The sequence below is a fragment of the Manis pentadactyla genome, chromosome X, assembly GCF_030020395.1.
Source record: "Manis pentadactyla isolate mManPen7 chromosome X, mManPen7.hap1, whole genome shotgun sequence".
Lineage (NCBI taxonomy): Eukaryota > Metazoa > Chordata > Mammalia > Pholidota > Manidae > Manis > Manis pentadactyla.
In genome coordinates this window covers 64,899,466-64,912,381 of record NC_080038.1, presented here as the reverse complement: position 1 = coordinate 64,912,381, position 12,916 = coordinate 64,899,466, and the positions used below count along the sequence as shown (strand labels likewise).

Below are 12,916 nucleotides of genomic sequence, written 5' to 3'. Positions count from 1 at the left end.
ATGAATATATGCTCCCATACTGTAGGATGCGTTTTGGTTCTACTGATGGTGTCCTTTGCTGTACAGAAGATTTTCAGCTTGATATAGTTTCACTTGTACATCTTTGCTTTTGTTTCCCTTGCCTGGGGGGATATGTTCATGAAGAAGTTGTTCATGTTTATATCCAAGAGATTTTTGCCTATTTTTTTCTAAGAGTTTTATGGTTTCACAACTTACATTCAGGTCTTTGATCCATTTTGAATTTACTTTTGTGTATGCGGTTAGACAATGACCCAATTTCATTCTCTTACGTATAGCTGTCCACTTTTGCCAACAACAGCTGTTGAAGAGGCTGTCATTTCCCCATTGTATATCCATGGCTCCTTTACCGTATATAAATTGACCATATATGTTTGAATTAATATCTGAACTCTCCGTTCTGTTCCACTGGTCTGTGGGTCTGTTCTTGTGCCAGTACCAAATTGTCTTAATTACTGTGGCTTTGTAGTAGACCTTGAAGTTGGGAAGCGAGATTGCCTCTGCTTTGTTCTTCCTTCTCAGGATTGCTTTGGCTACTCGGGGTCTTTTGTGGTCGCATATGAATTTCAGAACTATTTGTTCCAGTTCGTTGAAGAATGCTGTTGGTATTCTGATAGGGATTGCATTGAATCTTAAGATTGCTTTAGGCAGGATGGCCTTTTTGACAATATTAATTCTTCATAGCCAAGATTGTGGGATGAGTTTCCATTTGTTAGTGTCCTCCTTAATTTCTCTTAAGGGTGTCTTGTAGTTTTCAGGGTATAAGTCTTTCACTTCCTTTGTTAGGTTTATTCCTAGGTATTTTATTCTTTTTGATGCAATTGCGAATGGAATTGTTTTCCTGATTTATCTTTCTGCTAGTTCATTGGGAGTGAATAGGAAAGCAACAGATTTCTGTGTATTAATTTTGTATTGTGCAACTTTGCTGAATTTAGATATTAGATCTAGTAGTTTTGGAATGGAGTCTTTAGGGTTTTTTATGTACAATATCATGTCATCGGCAAACAGTGACAGTTTGACCTCTTCTTTACCTATCCGGATTCTTTGTATTTCTTTATGTTGTCTGATTGCCGTGGCTAGGACCTCCAGTACTATGTTGAATAACAGTGGGGAGAGTGGGTATCCCTGTCTTGTTCCCCATCTTATAGGAAAGTCTTTCAGCTTCTTGCTGTTCAGTATGATGTTGGCTGTGGGTTTGTCATATATGACCTTTATTATGTTGAGGTACTTGCCCTCTATCTCCATTTTGTTGAGAGTTTTTATCATGAATGGATGTTGAATTTTGTTGAATACTTTGTCAGTGTCTATGGAAATGATCGTGTGGTTTTTGTCCTTTTTCTTCATGTGGTAGATGATGTTGATGGATTTTCAAATGTTGTACCACCTGTGAATCCCTGAGTTGAATCCCACTTGGTCATGGTGTATGATCCTTTTGATGTATTTTTTAATTTGGTTTGCTAATATTTTGTTGAGTATTTTTGCATCTATGTTCATCAGGGATATTGGTCTGTAATTTTCTTTTTTTCTGGGGTCTTTACCTGGTTTTGGTATTAGAGTGATGCTGACTTCATAGAATGAGTTTGAAAGTATTCCCCCCTCTTCTATTTTTTGGAAAACTTTAAGGAGAATGGGTATCATGTCTTCTCTATATGTCTGATAAAATTCAGAGGTGGCTCCATCTAGCCTGGAGGTTTTCCTCTTGGGTAGTTTTTTGATAACCGATTCAATTTCGTTGCTGGTAATTAGTCTGTTTAGATTTCTGTTTCTTCCTTGGTCAGTCTTGGAAGATTGTATTTTTCTAGGAACTTGTGCATTTCTTCTAGGTTTTCCAGCTTGTTAACATACAGATTTTCATAGTATTCTCTAACAATTCTTTTTATTTCTGTGGGGTCCATTGTGACTTTTCCTTTCTCATATCTGATTATGTTAATGTGTGTAGATTCTTTTTCTCTTAATAAGTCTGGCTAGGCATTTATCTATTTTATTTATTTTCTCAAAGAACCAGCTCTTGGTTTCATTGATTTTTTCTATTGTTTTATTCTTCTCAATTTTATTTATTTCTTCTCTGATCTTTATTATATCCCTCCTTCTGCTCACTTCGAGCCTCATTTGTTCTTCTTTTTCCAGTTTCAATAATTGTGACTTTAGACTATTCATTTGGGATTGTTCTTCCTTCTTTAAATAGGCCTGAATTGCTATATACTTTCCTCTTAGAACTGCCTTCACTGCATCCCACAGAATTTGGGGAATTGTGCTGTTGTTGTCATTTGTCTCAATATATAGCTTGATCTCTGTTTTAATTTGGTCATGGATCCATTGATTATTTAGGAGAATGTTGTCTAGCCTCCATGTGTTTGTGAGCCTTTTTGTTTTCTTTGTAAAATTTATTTCTAGTTTTATACCTTTGTGGTCTGAGATGTTGGTTGGTAGAATTTCAATCTTTTTGAATTTACTGAGGCTCTTTTTGTGACCTAGTATGTGGTCTATTCTGGAAAATGTTCCATGTACACTTGAAAAGAACATGTATCCTGCTGCTTTTGGGTGCAGAGTTCTGTAGATGTCTGTTAGGTCCATCTGTTCTAGTGTGTTGTTCAGTGCCTCTGTGTCCTTACTTGTTTTCTGTCTGGTTGATTTCTCCTTTGGAGTGAGTGGTGTACTCAAGTCTCCTAGAAAGAATGCATTGCATTCTATTTCCTCCTTTAATTCTGTTACTATTGGTTTCACATATGTTGGAGCTCCGGTTTTGAATGCATATATATTTATAATGGTTATATCCTCTTGTTGGACTGGCCCCTTTATCATTAAGTAATGTCCTTCTTTATCTCTTGTTATTTTCTTTGTTTTAAAGTCCATTTTGTCTGGTACAAGTATCACAACAACTGCTTTTTTCTCCCTATTGTTTGCATGAAATATCTTTTTCCATCCCTTGACTTTTAGTCTGTGTATGTCTTTGGGTTTGAGGTGAGTCTGTTGTAAACAGCATATAGATGTGTCTTGCTTTTTTATCCATTCTGTTACTCTGTGTCTTTGATTGGTGCATTCAGTCCATTTACATTTAGGGTGATTATTGAAAGATATGTACTTATTGCCATTGCATGCTTTAGATTCTTCATTACCAAAGGTTCAAGAGTAGCTTCTTTACTATCTAACTATCTAACTTAACTTGCTTATTAAGCTATTCTAAACACAGTGTTATTATTCTTTATTTCTCTCCCTTCTTATTCCTCCTCCTCCATTCTTTATATGTTATGTGTTTTATTCTGTACTCTTTTGTGTTTCCTTTGACTGCTTTTGTGAATAGTTGATTTTATTTTTTGCCTTTAGTTAGTATTTGGTTGTTCTGCTTTGTTTGGTGTGATTTTATTTTCTCTGGTGACATCTATTTAGCCTTTGGAGTGCTTCCATCTTGAGTTGTCCCTTTAAAATATCCTGTAGAGGTGGTTTGTGGGAGGCAAATTCCCTCAACTTTTGCTTGTCTGGGAATTGTTTAATCCCTCCTTCATATTTAAATGATATTCGTGCTGGATACAGTAGTCTTGGTTCGAGGCCCTTCTGTTTCATTGCTTTAAGTATATCATGCCATTCTCTTCTGACCTGTAAGGTTTCTGTTGAGAAGTCTGATGATAGCCTGATGGGTTTTCCTTTGTAGGTGACCTTTTTCCTCTCTCTAGCTGCCTTTAAAATTCTGTCCTTGTCCTTGAGCTTTGCCATTTTAATTATTATATGTCTTGGTGTTGTCCTCTTTGGGTCCCATCTGTTGGGAGTTCTGTGTACTTCTATGGTCTAAGCAACTATTTCCTCCCCCAGTTTGGGGAAGTTTTCAGCAATTATTTCTTCAAAGACACTTTCTATCCCTTTTTCTCTCTCTTTTTCTTCTGGTATACCTATTATGTGAATATTGTTCCATTTGGATTGGTCACACATTTGTCTTAATATTCTTTCATTCCTGGAGATCCTTTTATCTCTCTCTGCCTCAGCTTCTGTGTATTCCTGTTTTCTGATCTCTATTCCATTAACAGTCTCTTGCACCTCATCCAGTCTGCCCTTAAGTCCTTCCAGAGATTGTTTCATTTCTGTATTCTCCCTCCTGACTTCATCTCTTAGCTCTTGAATATTTCTCTGCAGTTCCATCAGCATGGTTATGACATTTATTTTGAATTCTTCTTCAGGAAGATTGGTTATAGCTATCTCCCCAGGCCCTCTCTCAGGGGTTGTCTGGGTGATTATTGATTGGACCAAATTCTTCTGCCTTTTTATGGTGATAGAGGTGTTCATAGGCAGGTGGGATGTGTGTCAGCTGGGAGAACAAAGTCCCTTCCTGCTTGCTGGTCGCCTTGCCCTTCTCCACTACCTGTGTCAGTTACCCACACACCAGGAGCCACCTCTGGGATAATCTCCTGAGCTTCCATGGGCAGCACAGCCCTCAGGGTAGCCCAGAGCCCTGCAGGGAGTGGTAGGCACACCAGGTATGTTCTCCTGTGAGAACAGTGCCTCTTCGTGCCTTGCCCCATCCTCCTCTGTGCCGGCAGCTATGCACTGGCGGCATCCTCTGGGTCTGGCCTGGTGGCTGCGTTCTGGGAGGAGACTCTGGGCTGCTGCTTTGGACAGGGCTGCTCTCCAGCTGTTCCACTGCTGTGGAGGGGCTGCACTTGCTGGAGGAATGAATGGCAGGCTGCTTATCACCATTGTGCCTCAGAGCTGTGTTGCCACCCAGGGGGCTGGGGCGCCTGAAGTTCCTCAGGATTCCCACCCTGCTAGGCTGAGTGTGCCAGGATGATTCTGTCCAGCTGTGAAGACTTCAAAAATCACTTGCTTTTGTTTTGCCCCAGGGGAGCTGGCTATGGGGACCTGCTCGCAGATTTTACTTTTCTGTTTCTTTAATATCCAGCACACCATGCAATGTGTGTATGTGCTCCCAGTGCAGATTACTAGGGCTGGTTATTTAGTAGTCCTGTGCTTCCACTCCCTCCCCTCTCCAACTCCTTTCCTTCCACCAGAGAGCTGGGTGGGGGGAGTGCTTGGGTCTCGCCAGGTCGTGGCTTTTTATCTTACTCCCTTCATGAGATGCTGAGTTCTCACAGATGTAGGGTAGCCTGGCTGTTGTACTGTATCTTCTGGTCTCTCTGTTAGGTGTAGTTATATTTGTTGTATTTTCAACAATATATATGAGTTTGGGAGATTTCCTCTGCCTTACTCACACTGCCATCTTGGCCCCTCACAATCACTTTTTCTATTTTTTTCACCATAGCATTAATCATCTGATAACATACTGTGTAATTTACTTTTTTATTATGTTTATTGTTTTTCCAACTCTGTTCCTCTAGTATGTAAGCTTCTTAACGGCATGGATTTTTCTCTCTTGTTCACTAATCTATATCAAGTATCTAAAACAGTGCTTGGAGTATGGGAAGTGCTCAGTATATATTTATATCTGTTCAATAAATGAATGAGGGTATAGGTTCCTGCATCATTCTCCCTCCCAAAATTTCTATTTTCCATGGGCCCTCTAACCTCAGAGCCAAATAGAAATAAAGGTAGGGGAATTGAGAACATTCAAGAATTATAACTAGAGCCATTTTGGCAGCCATGCATTTCTGGTATATTAGATCAAAGCCTTTCTTAACTGGCCCTATTCATAGTTTGTATTAGTTTCTTATTGCTACCATAACAAATTACCACAAACTTAGTAGCTTAAAGCAACACAGATTTATTGTCTTAGAGTTGTGGAGGTCAGAAGTCTAAAATGCATCACAGGACTACATTTCTTCTGGAGGTTCTAATGAAGAATCTGTTTCTTTGCCTTTTCCAGCTTCTAGAGGCTTCATTCTTTCCTTGGTTCATGGCTCCTTCCTTCATCTTCAAAGTACATCACTCCAACCTCTGCTTCCATCACCACATCACCTCTCTATGTCTTTCCTGCTTTCCTATTCCCTTTACAAGGTACTTGTGATTACGTTTAGCCCACCCATATAATCCAGGATAATCTCCCTACTTCAAGATACTTAATTATGTCTGCCAAGACACTTTTGCCATGTAAAGTAGCATAGTCACAGGTTTTGGGGATATTAGGACTTGGACATCTTCAGGGGTGTACATATAAAAGACAGGTTGACAAGGGTTTTTTCAAGGATGTAACCAAGCTGTAAAGCCACCACACATCCTGGGGGCATATGTTTTAGAAGAGCACTAGTCAATAAAATTTTGTGTGATGATGGGAATGTTCTATATCTGCGCTGTCTGATATAGTAGCCACTAGCCATATGTTCTTGAGCACTTGAAATATGTCTAGTTAGACGGAAGAAATGAAGTTTTTAATTTACTGTATTTTAATTATTTTAATTAATTTAAATTTAAATTTAATAGCCACGTGTGGCTAGTGGTTACTATATTGGACAGCACAGGCCTAGAGCTGTGGGTAAGGGACAGATAATAAGACAAATTTTTTTGTCTAAGCCTTACCTTTGGTTGAATTAAAATAAACAAAAAAATACCTCTCAAAAATTTTATGGTACCTACGTTTGGAGCCTGAATATATATTGTGTGAATGATCCAAAAAGCCACCACCCATGAATTTTAATTTAAAGTAGACCTAGATCTGTAATGTCTTAAACCCCAGGGAAAATAAAATGAAAATCTTTCACTGGAGAATTTACCTTCACTCCCAGGCCTTATGGAAATCCCCCAAAGGTTTGTGAAAGGCACTATTTCACTATCAAAATCACAATTTATATAAGAAAACCAATTAGCAGGAGGGAGAACAATGAAAAAAGAAAGATAAAACATAACCAGAACCACAAAGATCTTAAGTATTGAAATTATCACATACAGGATATAAAATATATATGTTAAACACATTTAAAGAAATAAAAGGTACAGAACAAAGAGCAAGAGACTATCAGAAATGACATATCTTGAAAAAGAACTAAATAGAATGCCAAGGAATGAATAAGATAATAATGAAATTAAAAACTCAATGAAGGTTATGAATCAGTTGAAGAGGAATTAGGAAACTGGAAAGTAGATCTGGAAGAAATCGCACAACATAGCACAGGGTTACAAAGGGATAGAAAATATGAGTGTTTTTAAGAGATAGAGGATAGAGCAAGAAGGTCCAACATTAATCTCTTCAGAATTCTAGAAAGAAATAACAAAAAATGGAAACATTCAGATACATCATAGCTGAAGAATTTCCAGAACTTGAAAAAAAAAATCTTCAGGTTCAGGAAGCCTAAGAAATTCCCAATAAGATAAATAAAAAGAAATTTATATTAACATGAGTCATAGTCAAACTGCAAAACAACAAAGACAAAGATAAAATCTTAAAACAACCTAGAAGGGAAAGACCAATCATGTATAAAAGAACAATTAGACTGATAACTGACTTCTCAATAGCAACAATGGAAACCAGATTAGAATATAATGTTGAAAGTGCTTAGAGAAGATTATTTTCCTCTTAGGATAATATATTCTGTGAGGCTATCTTTGGAGGAAAATGGCACTATAAAAGCTTTTTAATATAAAAGATTTTTGAAAGAGTTTACTACCAACATTTGTCACTAAATAAGGAAAGTTTTCCAAAAATAAAGTTCTGAAATATAAGAACTTTAAGTAAGTAAAAGTTAAACATGTGTATGATATTAGTAATTTATTATTTGTGGGATAAAAGAAGACAAAAACACAGAATTTAAAGGCTTCACAATAGCAACTCATGTTGTTGAGGATTAGACTCAAAGCATTCTAAGGTCCCTTTGAGAAGATGGCAAATATATTAATTAACTCTAGATTTTAATGAATTGAGTAAGCATGTTAGAATTTCCAGTGTAGCCACTAAAAGAAAAGAAAAAGAATGAGTACTTTCCAAACTAATATAAGTAGAAAAATAGAATGAGGACAAATAAACCTCAATTAATTCAAAAGGGAAAAAAACAAAATGGAACTCATGGCACAAAATAAGGCAATAAAAATAAATCCATATACATAGTTTTTTCCCTAAAATACATGTCAAAGAAGAAATTTTAATGGAAATTAGAATATATTTAGAAATGAGCTTGTGTATTTCACCTAAAGTAGTGCTTAGAAGAGTGTTTGTCACCTTAAAGGCATATACTAAAAAGGAGGGAATGCTGAAAGTTAATGAGCTAAGCATTCAACTTAAGAAGTTAGATAATGAACAACAGAATAAATCCAAAGAAAGCAGAAAGAAAGAAATAATAGGCATAAAAGCAAAGATTATTAAAATAGAAAATAAGTAGAAGAGATCAAGACCAAGAATTGGTTATTTAAAAGGATAAATTGACAAACCTCAGAAAATATTGATCAAGAAAAAAAAAAGAAATAATGTCCAAATAAACATTATTAGAAAAGGGAGACATTTCTACAGATGTGGTAGATTAAAATTTTAGTAAGAAAATACTGTGAACCATTCCATGTCAATAAATTAAAAGGTATAGACCAAATAAGCAAATTACTAGAAAAAGATAACTACCAAAGCTGATTCAAGAAGAAACAGGAAACAGAAGTACTTACATAACCATTAAAGAAATTCTGTCAGTAATTAAAATAATCCCACAAGGAAAACACTAAATCTAGGTGGTTTTATCAAATATTCAAAGAAAAATTAATTCCAATATTATGAAAATTCTTCTTAAGAGTAGAAAAAAAAGGAATATTTCCAAGCCAATAGTATGGGATTGGTATAACCTTAATACTAAAACCACACAAGGGCAGTATTGGGAATGTGCTGACTTGTTGAGTGGATATCAAGGAGGACAGTGTGTCTGGAGCTGAGTGAATGAGAGGAAGAGAAGTAGATAAGATCCGAGATTTAAAAGGGAACCAGATGTTTAAGGCCATGCAGACCACTTAAAGAACTTCAGATTTTACTCTCTAGTCCCTTGGCTGAACAGGGTACAAAAAATATAAACACCCTCAATTCTGATAACAGCCTCCAAACCATAAACATATCCACTGATAAAGGTTAAAATCTAACCAACTTAGGAAGCTTATGCATAACCTTGACAATAAGTGGCTTGTGCCAACTCAGAGTAGTCAGGCTAAAAGATAAAAACAAGGGAAAAAATATGAGCAGGGACATCAAAAGCTTCACTCTGTGGGGAGGATAAACTTCACAAAGTTCACTCAAGTTATTAACAAATAACCAAGCAATTAACAGCCACCATCCCTGGGGTGGGTAGGGAATAAGTATTCCAGAGTTCCTACTATATATTATCTAAAATGCCCATGTTTCAACAAAAAAAAAAGAGACATGCAAAAACAAAAACAGGAAAGTGACCCATACACAAAAACAACAACAAAAGACAAGCAATAAAAACAGTCTTTGAAGAGGCTCAGATGGCAAACTTAGCAGACAAAGATTTCAAAAATTGTTATAAGTTTGCTTGTTATAAGTATTGAAAAGAGGGAGAGGTAATGAAACTATATTAAATGTCTTAACTTCACTGGAATTAAAGGTAGCCATGCTTAAAAAGAAGTGAAGGAAGCGAATAGATATTATGGAGTTGAAAAGTACAATAACAAAGGAATGTTTGCTAGTGGCAACTCTTCTATAGATTTGAGATGGCAGAAGAAAGAATCGGTCAAATTGAAGATATATCAGTAGAGATTATGCAATCTGAAGAACAGAGAAAAATGAAGATGAACAAACCCTCAGAGAAATGTGGGATATAACTAAGTGCACTAACATATGCATAAATGGGAACACTAGAAAGAGAAGAATGCACAAAAAGGTCATACAATGTTATTCAGAGAAATAATTGCTGAAAAACCCTCAAATTTGATGAAAAACATTAATCTATACACCCCAGAAACTCAATTAGTTCCAAGTAAAGAAACACAAAGAGACCGTACCCAGAGCAATCATAGTAAATTGTTGAAAGGCAAAGAGAAAATCTTGAAAGCAAGAGGAGAAAAAAAGACTCATCTATCCAAAGGAACCTTAATAAGATTAACAGTTGACTTCCCATCAGAAACAATGGAGGCAAGAAGGCAGCAGGATAATATAGTCAAACTATTGAATTTTTTTAAGAAGCACCAAGAATCATATAGCTACCAAAAATGAAAGTGAAATAAAGATATTCCCATATGAAAAAAAAACTGAGAGAATTCATTGCATACCTAGCTTACCTTTCTCAAATACTAAGTGAAGTTCTTCAGACTGGAAGCAAGTGATGTCAGACAGTAATCTGAATCCACATGAAAAACAAGGAAAGCTGATGAAGGTAATTATTTAGGTAATTAGAAAAGACAGTATAATTGTATAGTTCCTCCTCTTTCCTCCCTTGACTGATTTAAAAATCAGTTGCACATATAATAATATGAATATTAATGTATTATTGGGACTATAATATCTAGAATACAACATATTTAACAATAACAGCACGATGGAGAGGCATGAAAACAAAGCTGCATTGGAATAAGGAAATGACTCTAGGTGGTAACATATTCTACAGGAATAAATGAGAAGAAGCAGAAGAGTAAATAGGAATATTAATAAACATTATAAATATATATTTGCTTTCTTTTCTTCTCTCAGCCTTTTTAAAAATCATAGAATTATATAAATTAATAAGTACAACAATGTATTGTTGAATTTGTAACATATATAAGTCTATGTACATATAATAATAATATTGAAAAGAGGGAGAGGTAATGAAACTATATTAAATGTCTTAACTTCACTGGAATTAAGTCAGTGAATCACCTGAAGTGATTCTAATAAGATGTATATTTCAAGCCCTAAAGAAACCACTTAGAAAATAACTCAAAAATAATTTTAAAATCATGAAAATAATTAAAATGTTACTTGAAAAAATAGTCACTTAATACAAAGGAAGATATGACCTTTAGAAAAAAATGACATATGACCTATAGAAAACATAAAGCAAAATAGCAGTATAAATTCAAACATATCAGTAATAACATTAAATGTGAATGAATTAAACAGTCAAAAGACAGATATTCTCAGACTGGATTAAAAAAAGATGAGATCCAACAATATGCTCCCTAATATAAAATCTAAAAACAAAACAAAATGAATAAAACATCAGTAGATTTATAGGCACTGAGAAGTTACTGGTGGTTACAATGGGGGAGGGGATGGGATGGGTGGGTGAAACAGGTGAAGGGGATAAAGAGGCACAAAATCTCAATCATAATATAAATTAGTCACAAGGATAAAAGAACTGCATAGAGAATATAGTCAATAGTTCTTTAACATCTTTCTATGTTGACAGATACTAACTACACTAGTTGGGGTGAACATTTAATAATGTAGATAACTGTTGAATCACCATGTTGTATACTTGAAACCAATACAATATTGTGTATCAACTATACTTCAATAAATAAATAAGTACATTAAATGAAGAACTTTATCACTGCAAACAAGTTATCACTTTAGACAAGTGACCAAACTTAGCATCACTAATATCATGACAAGCTGACATGTATGCCTCCTTATGTGATGGAGTTACAGTTATATCCTATGAAGAAAGTAGTGTTGTGAAAACAGTTTAACTTAAATATAATCAAGCCTTTAAAACTAGTTTTATTTTTATAGAAAATAAGGTGGATAGAGTTACATGTTACAAAATACCACTGGAAATCAGACAAACCAATCCATAAGCATTCTATAATACCTTGTTTTCAACAAATGGTAATGTTGTTGGGAAAAAGTGTGCTTTGGATTAAAAGAGATTAAGAGAAAACTTTAAATGTATATATAATACATTAGAGATTCTCTGTACTTTCTGTTCAATTTTGCTGTGGACCTAGAACTGCTCTAAGAAAATGAAATGTGCTGATTTTTAAATGTAAAAAAGAAAACAATATGCTGTCTACATGAGGCATACTTTTTATTCAAAGATACAAATAGGCTGAAAGTGAAAGGATAGAAAATAATATACCATGCAAACAACCATAAAAAAGCTGCAGTGACTAAACTAATACAAAAACTAGACTTTATAACAAAAAACATAACGAGATGAGGAGGGACATTTCATAATGATAAAAGGGTCCATCAGGAAGATACAATAATTATAAACATATATGCACCTAACAAAAGGGCCCCAAAATACATGAAGCAATAACTGATAGAATGGACAGAGTAGAAGGGAGAAACAGACAATTAAACAATAACAATTTGAGAATTCAGTACCCACTTTCAATAGCAGATATAACAACTAGGCAGAAGAACAAGGGAATAGAAGACTTGAACAAAACTAAACCAGACCTGACATACATCTAAGAACACTCCACTGAAAAACAGCAGAATATACATTCTTCTCAAGTGCACATGGAACAGTCTCCAGAATAGACCATAAGCTAGATCATAAAGCACAGAAAATGAAATCATGCAAATTGTTTTCTGGCCACAATGGGATGAAAGTAGAAATCAGTAACAGAAGGAAATTTGGGAAATTCACAAATATGTGGAAATTAAACAACACACTCCTAAATAACCAATGGGTCAAAGAAAAAATCACAAGGGAAATTAGAAAATACTTTGAGATAAGTGAAAATGAAGAAACAACATACCAAAACTTATGGAATGCAACTAAAGCAGTGCTCAGAGGAAAATTTGTAGCTAGAAATACCTATGATAAAGAAGAAAGATCTCAAATCAATAACCTAACTTTTCACCTGACAAAACCTGGAAAAGAACAAATTAAACCCAAAGCAAGCAGAAAGAAGGAAATAGCAAAGATTAGAGAAAGAATAAATGAGAGAATCAAAAAAAATTAGACAAATCAATGAACCCAAAAGTTGTTCTTTGAAAATATCAACAAAATTGACAAACCTTCAGATAGGTTGACTAAGAAAAAAAGACAAGACAAATTACTAATATCAGATGAAAATGGAGGCATTACTACCAATTTTA

General features: G+C 35.0%; 1 protein-coding gene across 10 annotated transcripts in view; it reads left to right on the top strand.

The window, feature by feature from the left end:
• Positions 1 to 12,916, top strand: part of HDAC8 (histone deacetylase 8) — a 296,351-nt gene that overhangs the window by 198,604 nt on the left and 84,831 nt on the right. Inside the window, exon 10 of one of the 10 annotated variants that reach the window (XM_036890949.2) lies at positions 5,828 to 6,297. The exons of the other annotated variants lie outside the window; for them this stretch is intronic. Within the exon in view, the coding sequence (XP_036746844.2) occupies positions 5,828 to 5,968 (141 nt within the window). The 3' untranslated portion in view covers positions 5,969 to 6,297. Of the gene's footprint in view, positions 1 to 5,827; positions 6,298 to 12,916 lie in introns of those variants that run through there. 10 annotated transcript variants of the gene reach the window in all.